We start from the raw sequence: 14,944 nt of genomic DNA on the forward strand, positions 1-14,944 counted from the left end.
GAAAGACAAATTAGACAACCAATCAAGAGGTGAATAACGCCTGTGACTCTCAAAAATGGAGATTTCACATGCTTTGTAAGCTACAGAAGAAGTCAGAGGACAGACTGTTTGCTAGGGAACAAGTGTGAGATCTGGATAACCATGGTAAATCACCCTCCATGGACAGACAGTCAATTCTCATGGGACAACTAAACTGAGGGCTTTTCAATTCCAATTCCAGTTCCTTCCTCTATGCAGTAAAAGTCCTGCAGTATTGCTGTAAATCTTTACTGCTAGCTGTGAAATGTCCTCACCACCATTAGCTATAACTACTCTACTCACTTCTCTGCTTATTTGACCAATAAAGTCAAAATGTAAGAGAACTTACAGTTAGCCAAAAACTGCAGCAATCTAGCCACAAAATTAAAACACAAAGACAGAGAGCATATAAGTCATTTAATATTTCAGATAACTATTAACAACATTCAATTTTGTATCTGTACACCTGCAATCCTTCTTTAAGCATCAGTATCACCTTTGCCATTCATACCAGGGTAAGAATTTTTACCTTTCATACACAATCTCTTAACTGGGGATTTAAAGTATTTCTTTTATAAAATCTAAATCCAACCAGCACACCTTATGCCTTAATTTTTTTCTGCTCCACAGGTTTCAGGCGCTTTTTAATGATAAGCTCTCCCCTGGTTGTCAGAAAGGTGCTGGACACTTCCTCTTCTGTTGGCAGCCCGTGGGGTAGTTTCAGTGGTTGTATTCTGCAGGCAAAAGAGTTTGCTTAGTGAAGTCCTGTGACTAGAAGGGAGTTACATTAAATGTTCCAAATAAACAAATAAATAAACAAATAGTTAACAAACCTTATCAGATGTTTAACAACTTTCAGTCTGGAATTCACAGAAGGGATATTTTTGTGCAGTCTTGGCTGATGTGCCTACATAAGGGATAAAACAAGTTTTACAAATGTGTTGCCAAATCCCAAATCTTTGTTCACTGAACTTTGTACACTACCAGTACAAAAATAAACCACATTTGCAAATGTAAGATTTAGAGAAGTGCCATGCATCAGAACAGACATAAAAATATGCAATCACAACTTGATTCCAGTAAAAAGACAATTTCAGCTTTATTCCTACTTCACTATAAATGCATTTTTCTTCCAACTGTTAAAAATACTGTAAATGTAAGTACAAGAGTTTAGGGGCAAAACTGCTTTCTTCGGTTGTATCTTAAAATTGATCAAGCACACACTTTTTCTCTGTAATATAACACCGACTAGGCAAATCTTTGGATAATGTGCAGTCAGCCTGAAAAACTCAGAAAAACACATCTTTGACACAAACTTTTAGAGTCCTGAATTTGGAAGCTTTTCACTGATGAGTTTTATTTGCCTTCCTACAATTTCTGAATAATATGACCCACAGAGACCTGAATCCAAAGTATTTACAAACCTATTTCTATTATTTTAGAAGAATTCTCAGGGTAAAGTTCTCCTCAGGCAATGCAGCACAATACCATACAGAGACATTGTGAATTCCCACTAAAAACACATTTGCCACAAACATTCCCCTCAGCTCGTAAACACATCATTGCCTTCTCAGATTGCTTTATGGCTGATATAAATGTAATTCTGGTTTGTGACTGCAAAATGGAGATCTTTATAAAACCCACCAACTTAGTGCTACATTTCTGACAAACACAAGTACAAAAAACAACAATCATACTTTATCCAGTCCCAGATCACGTATTATCTTCTTTTCCCAATACGGGCGACCAATGACACTCTTTATTCTAGTAATAACGTGGATTTTGTGGGGCTCCTCAGGGTTACCTCCATACTTTTCATGATCTCCAGGCCGTGGCTGAAATACCTAGAATAAGAAGTTCACAAAACCAGGTTTTTTCCCTAAATATTTGGTCATCATTTGCCCAAAACATACTTCAACCTTACTAAAAATGGTTACATATTTTTCTCTTCAGGCAGTCAAAGCACCAACCAAATTACCTCAAATTTAGCTTTTATAACATGAAGTCAAACATATTTCTATAGTGGTTTGCTGATAAGTATAGTAACTCTTGAGTTTAGGCACAGAATGGCACAGAGATACACAGACAACACCCTGTACCTGCTCAACACCTAATTCACGTGCATTTCATCAGGGAGCCTGTGCTCAGCCTCTGGATGGCAAGTTTTTCCAAAGGCTTTAAGAATGCTTTTAGGGAAAAGAGTCAACTGAGACCAGATGGTATCTTGCAAAAATAAACCAAAACAATGTAAAGCATGTAAAGTACAAGTCAAGCACATACCGAGTCTGGAATATTCGACCTGGTAAAGAGACAACGAATCCACACCGGGGACGCCATCCCCTCCATCCTCTTCCCCAGCACCTGAAAGGAGAGGAGGAAATAACTTGTGCGCACTTTCCTTACAGCTAGGAACACCTGCGAACAGATGACACAGCTACGAGTCCCAGCTGGATCCCCGCCTTCCCAGCGGCCGCGCAGCCCGAGCAGGATCCCCAGCTGGATGAACCCCCACGAGACCCCGCTTGGATCCCTTTCCCGGAGCCCCATCTGGATCCCCACTTTCCCGGAGGCTGCAAGTCTCAGCCCCAGCCCAGATCCCCAGCTGGGTTCCCGTTTCCCGTTTCCCGTTCCCCGTCTCCCCGGTTTCCCCTGGATTCCCCCACACCCCCCATTCCCAATCCCCACCTTCCCGGTGCCCGCAAGCCCCAGGCCTGCCCGGCCCGCCGCCATCTCCGTGTGCACCCTTCGTCCCGGGCGGACACCGGTGCCGCAGCACTTCAGTTCCGAGCGGGCGGAAGGACAACGGCGCGACACCTCGCCTCCGTTCCCCCGCCCAGTCCCCGCTGCCCGTCCCGCTCCCGTCGCCATCCCGGTTCGCGTCCCCGTCCGTGTCCATGTCGCGGGCGGGGAACGATGGCATTGCGGCGCTGGAGCGGGCCGGGGCGGAGACGATGAAGCGGGCGGTGCAGCTGGACGCGGCGTCCCGGTTCCAGGAGTCGCTGGTGTGTTACCAGGAGGGCATCGACCTCCTGCTGCAGGTGGTGAAAGGTACCGGGCTGGGCACGGCCGTCGGGGCTCGGTCTGGCCCTGGGGACACACGGGCAGTGCTGGAGCCCGGCGTCCCACGGGGAGGGAGAGAGGGAGGGCGGGAGAGCCGGGCCGGGCAGGGCTCGGGAGGGCCGGCCCCTGTGTTCAAGTGGCCCGCGACGTTCTGTGATTCACAGCCACGACCGATGAGGCGAAAAAGCTCCGCTACCGGCAGAAGATATCCGAGTACATGACCAGAGCCGAGGACATTAAAGAACACATTAAGAAACAAGGTATAAATAGCTAAATGGGTACCGGCAGGAGGGAGTCAGGCCCTTCCCGGTGGTGCCAATCGCCGGGACACGAGGCAAGGGGCAGAAGCTGATGCACAGGAAGTTCTGCCTGAACACGAGGAAGAACTTCTTCACTGTAGGGGTGACCGAGCACTGGAACAGATTTTCCTGAAAGGTTGTGGAATCTCTCTCTCTCAGGAGATACTCAAGAACTGTCTGGACACAATCCTGTCCATGTGCTCTGGGATGACCCTGCTTGAGCAGGAGGTTGGATCGGATGTCCCACTGTGGTCCCTTCCAGCCTGACCCACTCTGTGATTCCATGAGCTGGGATGTACCCGATGCACCCGTTTACTTTTAATTGTCTGGTGTTACACAAATGTTTGATGGACGAGGTGGTTTAACATGAATTATGTCCTGACCTTTACTTAAACAGAGATTTACTTCCCTTTCAGATGGCAAATACCATAAGCAAATCAGGATAGAAGAAAATGCAACAGGTTTTGGTTATGAAAAGCTTTTCCACGAGTACCTCACTGAGAGTGTTTCTGAAGTTTGGGTGGAGGACCCATACATTCGGCAGGTTCATCAGGCAAGTAGATAGTTGGTGTAACTGATACAGATGTAGACACTAGAGAAATTCCAAGCTACTAAATTAAATAAAACTTTTTCAGTTGTATAACTTTCTACGATTCTGCGAGATGCTAGTTAAGGGGCCGTGCAAGGTGAAAACAATCCACCTCCTCACTTCCTATGATGAGGTAAGGGTCTAGATTTTGAGTTCTCTTTCCCTGTACTCAGATGATGCCACATGCAAAACAAAATATAAAAATACAGACTTGTTCTTAGGTAGTTGAACATAAGTAATTTTGTAAGTTTAGAGTTTTCTGGTTAACAAATTAGAGTAAGCAGAATCTTAAACTGAAATTTCTCTGAAAGTTTTGTTGTGGAAAATGTCATAAAAAACAAAGCATCTGTTGAGACGAGGGTTTTTTTGCTCTTCCAACAGCTGTATTTGTCATTTTAGAGGCTTTCATGAGTTGAAATATCTCAAACTACCACTGTGCTTATTCAACTATTACTGCACTTATTTTGGCTCAAATAGTACCTGTCTAGTTTCAAAGGGCTGAGAGTGAGCTCCTCCTCCACATGCCTCAGCAAATATACCTGTATTCTGTTTGCTTTTTATCCTGTCTTTGAAACTGTAAATTTGCCTTCATCCAAGTTACTTTCTTTCGGTTTACTTTGATACTGAAAAGATTTTGAGTTTAAAGGTGTGTGAGTTTAAAAAGTGGTGACCAGAAAGAGAATATATAGTTAAGAAAACGAAACCATGACATTATTTTTACTTTCGATAGGGTAGTGGGAGGAGTCAACAGATGACTGTCTTGGAAGAAATAAAACAGTCATTGAGTAATTATGGAGTAACACTGAGTATTGACTTTTCTTCTTCAATACATGATCGAGAAATCAGGTGGGTGATACGAAAAATGACCAAATGGCCGTTATTTGAACTCAGAACTATTTAACCCTAACTTTTGAGATAATTACAGCTGTGGTTAACAAAGTAAAAGGCACTGGCCCTCACTGGATGAAATCAGCCTTCTCTAGTTCTATATTTTCTAATTGTGAATATAATGTTAGTTGTCTCTATACAGAATGGTGTCTTCTGTGGTTCACACAGGTATTGGTGATGCTAGGAAATAACTGTGATTGAAACAAGGAGCTTGTGCATCATGTGGATGTAACCTTTTTATTGTGCATTTTTAAAACAGATTCGACAATGGGTGGATAATTAAGATTGGAAGGGGTCTTGATTATTTTAAGAAACCACAGGTAAGGATGCTTTGACTTCTTTAATTAAGTTAAAATGAGCTTTTCTACAGTATATGCTCACCATGTCAATTTTGTTCATTTCTGCAGGGTCGTTTCAGCATTGGATACTGTGACTTTGACTTGAGACCTTGTCATGAAACAACAGTGGATGTCTTTCATGCTAAACACACAAAGAAAATGTGATCAGAAATGACTGCTTTTAATAAGTGTTTTCATAAGCATAAAAATGTAAGACTGAAAGGTGTTGCTTGAGTCCAGCTGGTTGCCCACAGAAGCAACTCTTCTAAGTATTTAGTGCAGCACAGCTTTTATAATCTATATGTTTTAGAATGTTTGTTTTCCAGTCTGAGAAGACAAAACTGCATGATTCCTTCATTGGACGTCTTCTGTAATCTTAATTACAATCCATGTCTAAATTTTATCTTGATTTCCTAACAGACCCTCAATAGTGTCTTTCAAAAGCCTCTTTACTGCCATTTGTATTTTTACTGTTGATTTCGTCTTGAGCCTGTTTTGGATTTTTTATCTTTAACTGACCACCTCAAAATCATTGGAAGCTGGGCTGCCACATGTCCTCTTTTATAAGCAGTCTTATTTATTTCCTTTAATTCCTGTATTCTAGTCATGACTACTATTTTGCCGGGTTTTTGTCAATCCTGTAATACTTTATTTCCCAGACTTTACTAGTAATCCCAATTTTCACATTCCATTTTCCAAGCTCTTTGCCTAGGAATGTGGTAGTGTTCAGTACACAGTCATTTTAGGGTTGTTTTATGTGTCTCTGTATAATGGATTTTGAACTGGGAAGGCTGCAAAGAGCTGTAATCTTCCTTGGCACTCCTGTGTGTTCTTTCATTCCATGGTACATGACCATATCCATCCTTTGCATTAAGTGTGGAAAGGATGTATGATCCTCTCCCAGTCCTACTCTGACTTTAAAGCCCAATGACTGGCTTTTCACACCACTCTCGACTTCAGTTAAGTATTTTGCTACTACTAAGGTAGTCCCCTAAAATGAATAAATGGAAATTTTGTCAGAAGTTGGGTACCCTGAGTATCTCAGTTGGTCAGAGTATGGTGTGCCAAGGTCATGTGTTTAATCCCTGTAAGGGCCATTCACTTAAGAGCTGGACTTGATCCTTGTGGATCCCTTGCAACTCAAAATATTCTGCAATTCTAAGCAATATGCCATTTAGAATAAAAACAAAGTCTTCCCTTGTCATTCCTGCAGCCTTTGGAAACCAGAAGGTATTACCAGAGGTACTGCTTTTTTTTTTTTTTTTTTTTTTTTTTTTAATATTAGACAAGAGTTTTTTGTTAGCAAGAATCTGCCTAAGTCATACAATCTGACATAAAAAACAGCAGTGGCCTCTTTTTCAGGTCCCATAAAAAATCTTTTCAGCCTCAGGACTGACACATGCCTTACACTTTGTGCCTTGTAATACAGTAGGCCTCTGTATTCTAGTAGCATATTTATTGTGAGAACTTTTTTTGTTTCCTGTATTTATTTTTCCTGATGGTTGTTGTATTCCATTATCTTTTTTTTCCCCCATAATGTACTTTATTTTCATCTTCTGTCATCTAATGAATGCTGCTATTTTTTTCCTCTTATTTCTAAATCTAAATAGATTTCTAACAAAAAATCTATTCCACAGCAATCAATAAGAAATGGAGCTGGTCTTTGCCTTGTTTTCTGGGTCACAATTTGCCAGTGGTCTGCATTCTTTATCCTTTCTCATAATAATGTTTCAGCTTTGCACTGTTGCATCAGCAAAATGAATAATATATGTGCCACAGAGCTGTGTGCTATTAGTCATTCCCCTAAACATTCCATAGGAGCTCCCTGGTTTGCTGCTGTGATAAAAAGTTTCTAGTCACTTGTGAATTTTATTCAGTTGTGTATAATATATGCCTATTTTTAATGGGAATAAAGGTTATTTTTTATTATTTGTAGCTTCAGTCATCTGTATGATTTCTTCAAAACATCAGGAAATTAAAGGAAGCTGTGTAATGCCTCATAGATCCAGTCATGTTCTGGAGGAGACTCACTGTAAATACAGTAATTTCCCAAATGTGAAGTTTTGTGTCTTTTCACCTAGTCCAGCAGTTTCAAACATAAGAGAATCACAGAATTAACTAGGCTGGAGAAGACCTTTGAAATCATCAAATCCAACTTATGACCTGGCATCAACTAGAGCATGGCATTGAGTGCCACATCCAGTCTTCTTAAACATCTCCAGGGACGGTGACTCCACCTCCCTGGGAGCCATTCCAATGCCCAATCACTCTTTCTGTGAACAATTATTTCCTCATGCCCAGCCTAAACTTCCCCTGGTGCTGCCTGAGGCTCTGTCGTCTTGCCCTGTCACTGGTTACCTGGGAGAAGAGCCCAAACCTCACCTGGCCACAGCCTTCTTTCAGGTATCTGTTCTGACCTAATCAAAACTGCATTACACTTTTTCTTCGACAACAGTGAAATACACCTTGAGCCTTTCTTTCATAATTTTACTATATATACAGGTATTATTTAACAATAAAACTGGCACTTCCAGTTCATTGCTGCTTTTTACGGGCAAATCTGCTAGGTGGTGACATAAGGATCCTCTTTCTCCTAGATCTGTATTTGCATTTCCAAGTGTTTAGCTTTAACACCAGTACCCAAGGCAGGAGGGACTCCCAGCTTTGTGCCAGGCACGAGAACAGAGGAGGCACATGTGGCCCCCCAGTTAGCCTCTTCTGTCCTCACCACATAAACCCCCACACTGAACTTCCTATCTTCCCCTGCTCTTGCACATGCATGGACAGAAGCCCTAACCCAGGCTGGACCTACAGTGATTCACTACCCAGCGGTGAGCTGAGCTCACTGCAGTGCTTGTACAGCAGAGGCACAGGGGCGCCAGCACTCTGCAAGAAAGGACTTTGAATCAGAAAGCAGGGAACATCCCTCTCCACACAGCTCAGGGGCTGTGACACAGCCTTTGGGCTACTGTCCACAAGGAGCAGGATGCAGGCTGGGGCATCCAGTGCAGCAGCACAACATCAGTTTTACACCTACCCCATTCCATCTGTGTCAGCCATTTCTCTGCTACAGGCCCAGTTTGGGACGTCCCCAGCATTTTCCCCGGTTCACGCAGCAATGATGTCTTGTCAGCAGTGGTTTCAATCCTACAGTTTGGGAACATCAGGTGCAGGCAGTGTGAAATTTAATTGTAATATTAAATAAAAGCACAAGATTGAACAGTTTGTTTTCTACAAGCTGACTTTTTCTCTTACTAGTGATTGTTTTAATTTTGTTTTCAATACATTAAATAAAAAAGCAGCAGAAGTTTAACTTACACTTTCAAAATACAAGTCACATTAATCTTATCATATTCTCACACAGTAGACTCCATCTGCTGTGCAACTCATCGTCTTGTGGACACACTCTTAGCAATGTTGTCACAAGCGTAGTGGTTTCGTTTGGGCAAAACTTACTGCCAGTAAGACTCTTGACCAGTTCACTGTACAGTCCTGGTGGCAGCCACTGCTCTGGCAGATCAATGTTACAGACTTCAATTCTTCCATGCTTTACATCCATATTTACTTTAACATCAAGAACAGAATCTTTATAGGCCATGTTAAGACATGTGCTAATGCTGAACTTTGGTGTCTTTCCGTACACCCATTCCCAGGTTTGTAATTCTTTAGTTTTTTCACTAATTCCAGGAAGCAGAGTCTCATCAGCTGGATTTATTAAGGTGATATGGTGATCTATCTGGTGTTGCACAGCATATTCTTTAGCAATGGCATCCAGGAGCATCTCAGAAGTTAAACTAGGATCCTCTTCAAAGAGATTTTTCACCAAGGCAGGCACGCTAGGAGTGGCATTGCTCTTTATCCCTTCAAAAGGACTTTTTAGCACAGAAGATAAAACACACTTATCTGCATTACAGAGTAAGGTACAGTGGTGATAAGCACTTGTCCTTCCCAGCTTTGCAGCAGTGCCTGAGATTTTGTATTGCCTGTCCAGCAAGATGTCATATCTGTCAGTGACATGTACATCTAACTGGGGTCGCAAGGCTTTCAGTGCCTTCACAATGAGCTTCAGGTTTTCCATTCGTTCATATTTTTTCCTGGTTGTGAAGAAAGTCAAATTGATATTACCTAAGTCGTGGTAAACTGTCCCTCCTCCACTTCTTCTCCTGGCTAGTTTTATATTTTTTTGCCTCAATAGCCTGAGGTTGCATTCCTGCCAGGGATTCTGATGTCTGCCTATTACCACGGCAGGGGAATTTCTCCAAAGGAAAAGGACCTGTTGCTTCTCTAAATCCATGTGGTCATGGATCCAATCTTCCACAGCTAGATTTTGGTAAACATCATTAGAAACAGACTGGATAATGAGGCCTCCACTGGCTGCGCTCCAGAAGCAAGCTTTTGGAGTCCTGAGGACACAGGACAGCCAAAGGCAGTTTTTAAATGGCTGGAGAACCATGTTTTTAATAACTGCACAGAAGATGGAAGGAATGCCTATTCTGATAACGCTGAATGCAGCAGGAGCACAGCCGGCTCCTGTGACAGAACAGAAATGCCAGTGGCGGGCGTGAGACACTCATGCTCTTCCCACAGCAGCACGCCAGTTCCCAGGCATGGTGCTCCTCCGGTGATGCCGCTCAGGCCCTGGCGGGAGCCTCAAGGGACATCCGGGGGTGTCACTGCAGCTGCTCCTCGCAGTCCCTGGTGCCTGAAAGACCAAAGGAAGAAACGGAATGTGTATTTTCCCCTCACTCAACGCAGCCTTGATAACTGGGTTTCACTTTGCGCAGTCCAGCTTTGTTAGGGTTTTCTGCCTTCTTTTCCATGGGGTTCCCGGCGCGGCGTCCCCTCAGCCCCCGACGCCGCGTCTCCGCCCGCAGAGCCCCGCCGGGCGCCCTGCGCTACTCACGGCGGGGAGCGGAGAGCTTCCAGCGCCCGTCCGTGCCCCCGTGGACTCCTTGGAACCGGCGGCATCGGGAGCGCCTTCCGCTTCCCGGGTGAGAGGTGCTGGGGGCGGGCTCTGCGCCTGCCGTGCGGCGCGGAGGGCCGGGGCCGGGGCCGGGGAGGGCCGGGGACGGCGGGCTGCGAGCGCGGCCTGGTGCTCGGTGGGCGCCGGGGTCCCGCCTGTCCCAGCGCTGCCACGGCACTGGGCGGGAGATGATGGAGCTGGGGAGAGCGGGAAGGACCAGGTCACAGGATCACAGAGCCGGTCGGGTTGGAAGGGACCACAGTGGGACATCTGGTCCTCCTGTTCAAGCAGGGTCATCCCAGAGCACATGACACAGGATTGTGTCCAGGCGGTTCTTGAATATCCCCAGTAAGGAAAACTCCACACCTTCTCTGGCCGACCTGTTCCACTGCCCGGTCACCTGCACAGTAAAGGCCTTCCTCATGTTCAGGTAGAATTTCCTGTGCATCAATTTCTGGCTGTTGCTTATCATCCTATTGTTTGGCACCTCCAAGAAGAGCCTGACTTCATCCTCATCACACCGTCGCTTAAGATACTTTTGGGCACTTCTCACAATATTTACAGGGCAACAAGAGGCCAGTGGACAATGCATAAAATGGATGATTTTTCTTGCAAGACCCAGATGTGCAGTTCCTCTCTGCAGGTTATTCTGGATGCTAGAAGCTTTTATGAGTTCACAAGGAGACAGAGTTAATGCAAATGCTGAGACTTGTGAAATACACTCTATGGTGCTCATGAAGATACAGAAGCTAAATGTCGGTACATTTCATTAACAAGCTGGAAATTGAAACAAGCTGTCGGTAATTCATTAACAAGCTGGAAAGTGATCAAAGGCTAGATGTATTGCTGGCAGCAGATTGTCTTCAGATTTGCATTTAAGCCATTCTTAAAGTCTAGCCAACCTTAGCTATAATTCTTCATCAAAAGCAATTGTCTGTGCTTAAGCTTACACCATGGGACAATGTTCAGTGCTAGCTGAAGTTTTTTATTCACAGTAGTATCCCTATGGGCAAACATGTGCTGTATTTCTCTTGTTCATGGATGTGTATTTCTAAAAGGTACATTGCATACCTTTGTCTTCCATTCTGCCTTAAAAGAACTGTGTGGGTGTAGTAGGGCAAGTAAGAAACCATCACAACATGTGAGCTGATGGTGATTAGTGAGAGAAACAGACTCTAAAACGAGCTTGATGTGATGTGTGTGCCAGCACCTTTAATGTTGCACTGTCACATTAAATAAAAAAAAAAGGGAATTTTTTTAGGCAATTTGAAATGGACATAACTTTTTGCTGAATTACACTGGTAATAATTTTTTACTGTGGTAAACTATTCTATAATGGTAAAAAAAGGTAAAAAGCATGTGGACTTTGTCCATAAAAATGTGCCGGTAAACTATTCTATAATGCACAGGTAAAAAAAGGTAAAAAGCATGTGGACTTTGTCCATAAAAATGTGCTGGAATTCAATGTTGAAGGCAGTTGAGAAAATGCAAACACAAACCTGTGCATTCTAGCACTGGTCAGAAGTATGGAAGTGTGTCTTGTGAGACAACTGATGTTACTAAAACCCAAAAAAAATGTAGGACCGCTTGTCTCCATTTTGGTGCTTGATTCTTGAATGTTTGCAGTGTGTCTTTTTGCCACGGGGTGTCCCTAAAAACCTACTGTGAGATGTTGCAGTCTGTGTTTTGCTAGTCAAAAACTGTTTTGGTAGTTAGAACCATTATTTGCTGAAAAACGTAGAGTGTGCAGAGTAGTAGGTGGACAGATAAAAATGTCATGGGTCTGTTTCTGATAAGCTGAAGGAGGAAATACACATGCAACAATAAATGCCTTCCTGTTGTTGAAGATAAATCCAGCAAGATAATTAGAAATATTCTGACAATGAGCAAAAAGTATGAATTTGTAAATGCACACCATTATTTATTTATCTCTTCTGGATTGGATGTTTAAAATTTTTTATGTCCCAACTACTGTTGTGTAAATCACATGCCCGTAAAATACACCAAATATTATTTTCACTTTTGAAAACAATCCTGTGTATGAATTTAATTTCTTTTTTGATCAACAAAGCATTGTTTGATATTAAAGCAATGCAACTGCTCTGCACAACATTAACCAGAATTAAGATATAAAAAATAACTTGCCATATGTCCCTTAGAGGATACCTTAGACATACCAGAACAAGACTATTTCACTCCTAAAATGAATTTTCATGAAGAATAATTTTGTTAAAGTTGTGAAAACATGAAATGCCCTTTACACATCTCTTTTGGAGATAGACATGACAATACAGAATCTCCACTTCCACCATGCCAAAATCTGAAAGTTAGATTTACAAGAAATCCAGGATGGGGAAAGGGAAAAGAAAAAGGCTTGTTTCTCTAGCTCTTTCTGGAAATTAAAATCTTCCAATTTCTTTTCTGGCTTTAGGTGGGGATTGTATTTCAGAGGTGTTACTCACTCCTAATGTCTGAAAATGTGAGCTGTATCCAGGAGTGCTTAATAGTGGCTGCTTGCCAAAAAACCCCGTTACTGACCCTGCACTGTCTCCAGAATATAAAACCTGTGCTAGTGGCTAGCAGGGAAGAGAGGACATTTTGTCTATTTCCTCTCCTTGACTTTGGGGCTACCTAAAGCAGCCTTTTACAAAGGCTGTTTATATCCTTGCCATGAGCAAGCAATAGGAGTCACAGGGTTCACATGACCTCCTTACCCTTTTTGCATCGCTTTCTTGGAAGGCACCCGTCTGCTTGTTCCTGTCTGTGCTGTTCCAAGAAGAAGATATGTGCAGCCAGAGGTACTGTAAATAAGAACTCCTATCTTGGGATATAAGGAAATATAAGAAGTAATTTATTTGAAATGATTTTGTTGGTGCAATAAAGAAAAGCTTAATTAGCCTCGTAATACTCTGATGTTTTAACTTCATGATGTTTGTAAACCGGTAATATATTAGTCCTGGCATTAAAAATCAGGAGTGAGTTCAGGCTGGAGTTTATCATATGTGTGAAGCTAATGTTTGACACTGTCAAGGAACAAGTATAGTGTAAAGAATAATATTTATTCTGGATGATACAACTGGCACATAGTCTTACAAATAGATACATAAATTAGATGAGTTTTGGAGAGAAGATAAGGTTTAATTAAGGAAGCTATTTTCACAAGATTAAGTCAGTCTTATCTAACACTTGCTTTGTTCTTGTCAGGCCTGAGAGATTGTGTGGCAATTGCTGGAGTCTTCATCTGTGAAAGTGTCTCCTTGGATATTAGTTTCTGGAAGAGATGAACCTAATTAGAGTAGAGGTGTTCAGCAGAGCTCCCCGAGTTCACTGTCACTCCCGCCTGATCAGCTGTGGCAGTTTCAGGATACCCATCTCTCTCCTGGGGCTGGACTGACAAGACTTGGCTGCTTGGCTTTGTCTCTGAAATCTTGTGACCTGTAAGCATTGCTCATGCTGCCTTTCTCTGCCTTTTGCTGAGGCTTTTGCATTAATCACAGGCAAGGCCTATGCTCCATGTGTGGGCCCAGGAGGTTTGGGTTAAAGGTGCTTTAAAGGAATTCTTTGAAAGAATTTCACTCAAAACAACAATGGATGGTGGTATTGCATGAGTCTGAGTGTGCCAATTTATGATCCATCCTCCTGTTTCCATCCCCAAATAACTGAGAAGAATGTAACTATTTTCTGAGGAAGTAATCTTTTTATCTGTCAAGGTATGGAGAAAGTGTTGTGTCACTAGAGGAGAAGCTTGGCTTAACTCCCTCCCCCAACAGAAAAGCTCTTCAAAAAGATATAGCAGCAACTGGTCATTCAGTATTCATTTGTACTTAAAATCAGAAATAAATATGCACACCTTTCCTTGACTTTAGTAAAGTTTATTGAGAAACTATGCTCTACATCATAAACCTGATAGAGAAAGTTGAATTTTCATAGATCAGAGTTATTCAAAAACCTCCCAAGATGAAACCAAGTAGAGAAATAATTAAAATTTCTATGAAAGCAGTGGTCATAAATATTTATATCAACATTAATAGGAAAAGGGGTTTACTGATAATTTTGTACAAGATTTACAATCCATCTTTTTAAAAATTATTTTTAGAAATATTTCTAACCTCTCATTTTGTTTTGCCAGAATTTCAGCCATATACACCTAACAGATACTATGATCATCTTGGAAAGCAAGAGTAAAGAAGATAAAAGTACAAGATGTCATGCTGACTAGAAAGCTATTTATGTAAGTTGTTGTGCCGGTACTGAGCCAGAAGTCAGTGTGTCCATCACAGCTGCTTGGCTTCTGTCTTACAGAACTGCCTCAAGGAAATAAGAGCCATAGAATAGTTTGTGTTGGAAGGGACCTTAAAGACCACCTAGTTCCAACTCCCCTTTCACGGACGGGGACACCTTCCACTAGACCAGGTTGCTCAGAGCTCCATCCAGCCTAATTTTGAATACCTCCAGATGTGGAGACTCCACAGCCTTTTTAGGTGATCTCTTCAGTGCCTCATCACCCCCCAAAGAAATTAATTCTTCTTGAAAGTAAACAATTCCTCCCTATTATCTAATTTAAACCTTCCCTCTTTGAGCTTAGGGTCATTCCCCCTTCCCCTATCACTACATTCCCTTGTGAAAAGTCCCTCTCCAGCCTTCTTGTAAGCTCCATTTAGGTACTGCAGTCTCCCTGGAGCCTTCACTTCAGCTGAGCAATCCCAGCTCTCTCAGCCTGATTTCATAGGAGAAGGGAGAGGGTTTCAGCCCTCTGATCGCCTTAGTGGCCCTCCTCTGGACTTACTCC

At 42.6% G+C, this 14,944-nt stretch overlaps 3 protein-coding genes and 1 long non-coding RNA gene across 7 annotated transcripts; 2 read left to right on the forward strand and 2 right to left on the reverse strand.

The window, feature by feature from the left end:
- Positions 1 to 418: 418 nt before the first annotated feature.
- On the reverse strand, positions 419 to 2,886 carry MRPL30 (mitochondrial ribosomal protein L30). The gene is made up of 5 exons (XM_041468488.1): positions 2,704 to 2,886; positions 2,299 to 2,379; positions 1,716 to 1,862; positions 852 to 925; positions 419 to 752 (listed from the first exon to the last, which is right to left on the reverse strand). Exons 1-5 carry the CDS (start codon positions 2,884 to 2,886, stop codon positions 620 to 622), a joined length of 618 nt encoding a protein of 205 aa, XP_041324422.1. The 3' UTR covers positions 419 to 619.
- MITD1 (microtubule interacting and trafficking domain containing 1) lies at positions 2,886 to 7,121 on the forward strand. Of its 2 annotated transcripts, none has more exons than XM_041468487.1 (7): positions 2,886 to 3,020; positions 3,243 to 3,338; positions 3,794 to 3,930; positions 4,013 to 4,099; positions 4,697 to 4,812; positions 5,114 to 5,174; positions 5,262 to 7,121. In XM_041468487.1, exons 2-7 carry the CDS (start codon positions 3,296 to 3,298, stop codon positions 5,355 to 5,357), a joined length of 540 nt encoding a protein of 179 aa, XP_041324421.1. In that variant the 5' UTR covers positions 2,886 to 3,020; positions 3,243 to 3,295; the 3' UTR covers positions 5,358 to 7,121. The 2 variants fall into 2 exon arrangements, with proteins under 2 accessions (XP_041324421.1, XP_041324420.1); XM_041468486.1 differs by having other exon boundaries at positions 2,913 to 3,066.
- Positions 5,203 to 10,176, reverse strand: LIPT1 (lipoyltransferase 1). 3 transcript variants are annotated; one of them, XR_005955231.1, is made up of 3 exons: positions 8,511 to 10,170; positions 8,230 to 8,339; positions 5,203 to 5,334 (listed from the first exon to the last, which is right to left on the reverse strand). XR_005955231.1 is itself a non-coding variant. In XM_041468485.1 (2 exons), the coding sequence occupies exon 2, from the start codon at positions 9,643 to 9,645 to the stop codon at positions 8,527 to 8,529; it is 1,119 nt and encodes a 372-aa protein (XP_041324419.1). In that variant the 5' UTR covers positions 9,646 to 9,894; positions 10,096 to 10,176; the 3' UTR covers positions 8,416 to 8,526. The 3 variants fall into 3 exon arrangements, 1 of the variants encoding a protein (XP_041324419.1); XR_005955230.1 differs by lacking the exon at positions 5,203 to 5,334 and adding an exon at positions 6,442 to 7,222; XM_041468485.1 differs by lacking the exons at positions 5,203 to 5,334; positions 8,230 to 8,339 and having other exon boundaries at positions 8,416 to 9,894; positions 10,096 to 10,176.
- A 39-nt stretch (positions 10,177 to 10,215) lies between these two features.
- On the forward strand, positions 10,216 to 14,015 carry LOC121354145. The gene is made up of 2 exons (XR_005955235.1): positions 10,216 to 11,213; positions 13,360 to 14,015. It is a non-coding gene; the product is annotated as an uncharacterized LOC121354145 (long non-coding RNA).
- Positions 14,016 to 14,944: the final 929 nt, after the last annotated feature.

Source organism: Pyrgilauda ruficollis, unplaced genomic scaffold (genome assembly GCF_017590135.1).
Source record: "Pyrgilauda ruficollis isolate IOZ18807 unplaced genomic scaffold, ASM1759013v1 scaffold22, whole genome shotgun sequence".
Taxonomy (NCBI): domain Eukaryota; kingdom Metazoa; phylum Chordata; class Aves; order Passeriformes; family Passeridae; genus Pyrgilauda; species Pyrgilauda ruficollis.

Excerpts from the sequence above, each read along its gene's own strand:
- MRPL30 (XM_041468488.1), bottom strand. The coding sequence starts at position 2,886 with ATGGCGACGGGAGCGGGACGGGCAGCGGGGACTGGGCGGGGGAACGGA. Across the intron at positions 1,863-2,298 it reads GGTCGAATATTCCAGACTCG|GTATTTCAGCCACGGCCTGG; the intron begins GTATGTGCTTGA and ends TTCTTATTCTAG. Across the intron at positions 926-1,715 it reads GTGATCTGGGACTGGATAAA|GCACATCAGCCAAGACTGCA; the intron begins GTATGATTGTTG and ends TCCCTTATGTAG.
- LIPT1 (XM_041468485.1), bottom strand. The coding sequence starts at position 9,645 with ATGGTTCTCCAGCCATTTAAAAACTGCCTTTGGCTGTCCTGTGTCCTC.
- MITD1 (XM_041468486.1), top strand. The coding sequence starts at position 2,913 with ATGTCGCGGGCGGGGAACGATGGCATTGCGGCGCTGGAGCGGGCCGGG. Across the intron at positions 4,100-4,696 it reads TCCTCACTTCCTATGATGAG|GGTAGTGGGAGGAGTCAACA; the intron begins GTAAGGGTCTAG and ends TACTTTCGATAG. Across the intron at positions 5,175-5,261 it reads ATTATTTTAAGAAACCACAG|GGTCGTTTCAGCATTGGATA; the intron begins GTAAGGATGCTT and ends TCATTTCTGCAG.